The sequence below is a fragment of the Cyprinodon variegatus genome, unplaced genomic scaffold, assembly GCF_000732505.1.
Source record: "Cyprinodon variegatus isolate N-32 unplaced genomic scaffold, C_variegatus-1.0 Scaffold105, whole genome shotgun sequence".
NCBI lineage: Eukaryota > Metazoa > Chordata > Actinopteri > Cyprinodontiformes > Cyprinodontidae > Cyprinodon > Cyprinodon variegatus.
The window spans coordinates 940,520-941,466 of record NW_015150558.1 but is presented as its reverse complement, the minus strand read 5'-3'; the positions used below and the strand labels follow the sequence as shown (position 1 = coordinate 941,466).

General features: G+C 41.0%; 1 protein-coding gene across 2 annotated transcripts in view; it reads left to right on the top strand.

Annotated features, from left to right (window-relative positions):
* The window catches only part of LOC107084616 (interleukin-6 receptor subunit beta-like), a 22,142-nt gene that overhangs the window by 13,075 nt on the left and 8,120 nt on the right, over nt 1-947 (top strand). For both annotated transcript variants that reach the window (XM_015374538.1, XM_015374537.1), the window contains exons 5-6: nt 342-440; nt 536-679. In XM_015374538.1, coding sequence (XP_015230024.1) covers nt 342-440; nt 536-679 — 243 coding nt within the window. The remainder of the gene's footprint in view (nt 1-341; nt 441-535; nt 680-947) is intronic.

Genomic DNA, 947 nt, shown 5'->3' with positions numbered 1-947 from the left:
ACCTACCCGCTCCAGCCGGTGAACAATACCTCCTTAACGACCGACCCTTAACAATCATAGACAGGTTTCAGGTATTACAGGCGAACAATGGAACCAAACGACCCGCTCGTCGGTTTCAATTTACATGTTTCCAAGCGATACAAGTCCTTGTCTATATAAAGACTCAAACTCACTGCAGATCCAGACATTTGAATTGAGAAAGCTTCCTGAAGGGGAAGCAAAACGTCTTCAAATCTTGGACACCAAGTCCAGTGGATTGTTTTTTTTTTAAACTTTTATGGACTAAGTTGAGAAACGGATTCAGTTTTTCCAGTCTAAAAAGATTCTTGTTGTGTTTACAGATCTTGATCCCGATGAGTTCTACCAGGTCAGCGTCTTCCCTGCCTACCAGCAGCAGTGCGGACCGCCTCAGTCCCTGGAAGCCAATCTGGAGCTCGGAGGTAAACATGTCTACAGAAACACGGAACAGCTTCCATTTACGGGTTTGTCTAAGGAAAGAGGAAGCTTAATCTTACTTTGTGCTGTTTTGTCTCAGCTCTGATGAAGCCCATTGACCTGAAGGTCGTCAGCGTCTCTAAGACCTCGGTGACCGTAATGTGGGAGTGGCAAAAGGCAAAAGCAGACGATGTGGCCGAATACAAAGTGATGCTGAGGAGAGACACTGACCAACAAGGACCAAGTCAGTTTGAACCTGAAACGAAGCAGATTTTTATTTATTTTTGAAGTCACTTTCTATTGAATGCATTTCGATGTTCTAAATCCATCAAAACCATTTGAACACAGTGAGCCAAACTAAGTTTACTACAGTCCATCAGTGAACTAGATGACAGCAATATTCTCAACATAGAATCCTAAATCACATAACCTCATAATACAGAGAAATCCCAATCAATTTAATCATATATATATATACATATATACAGTATACATGTATATATATATATATA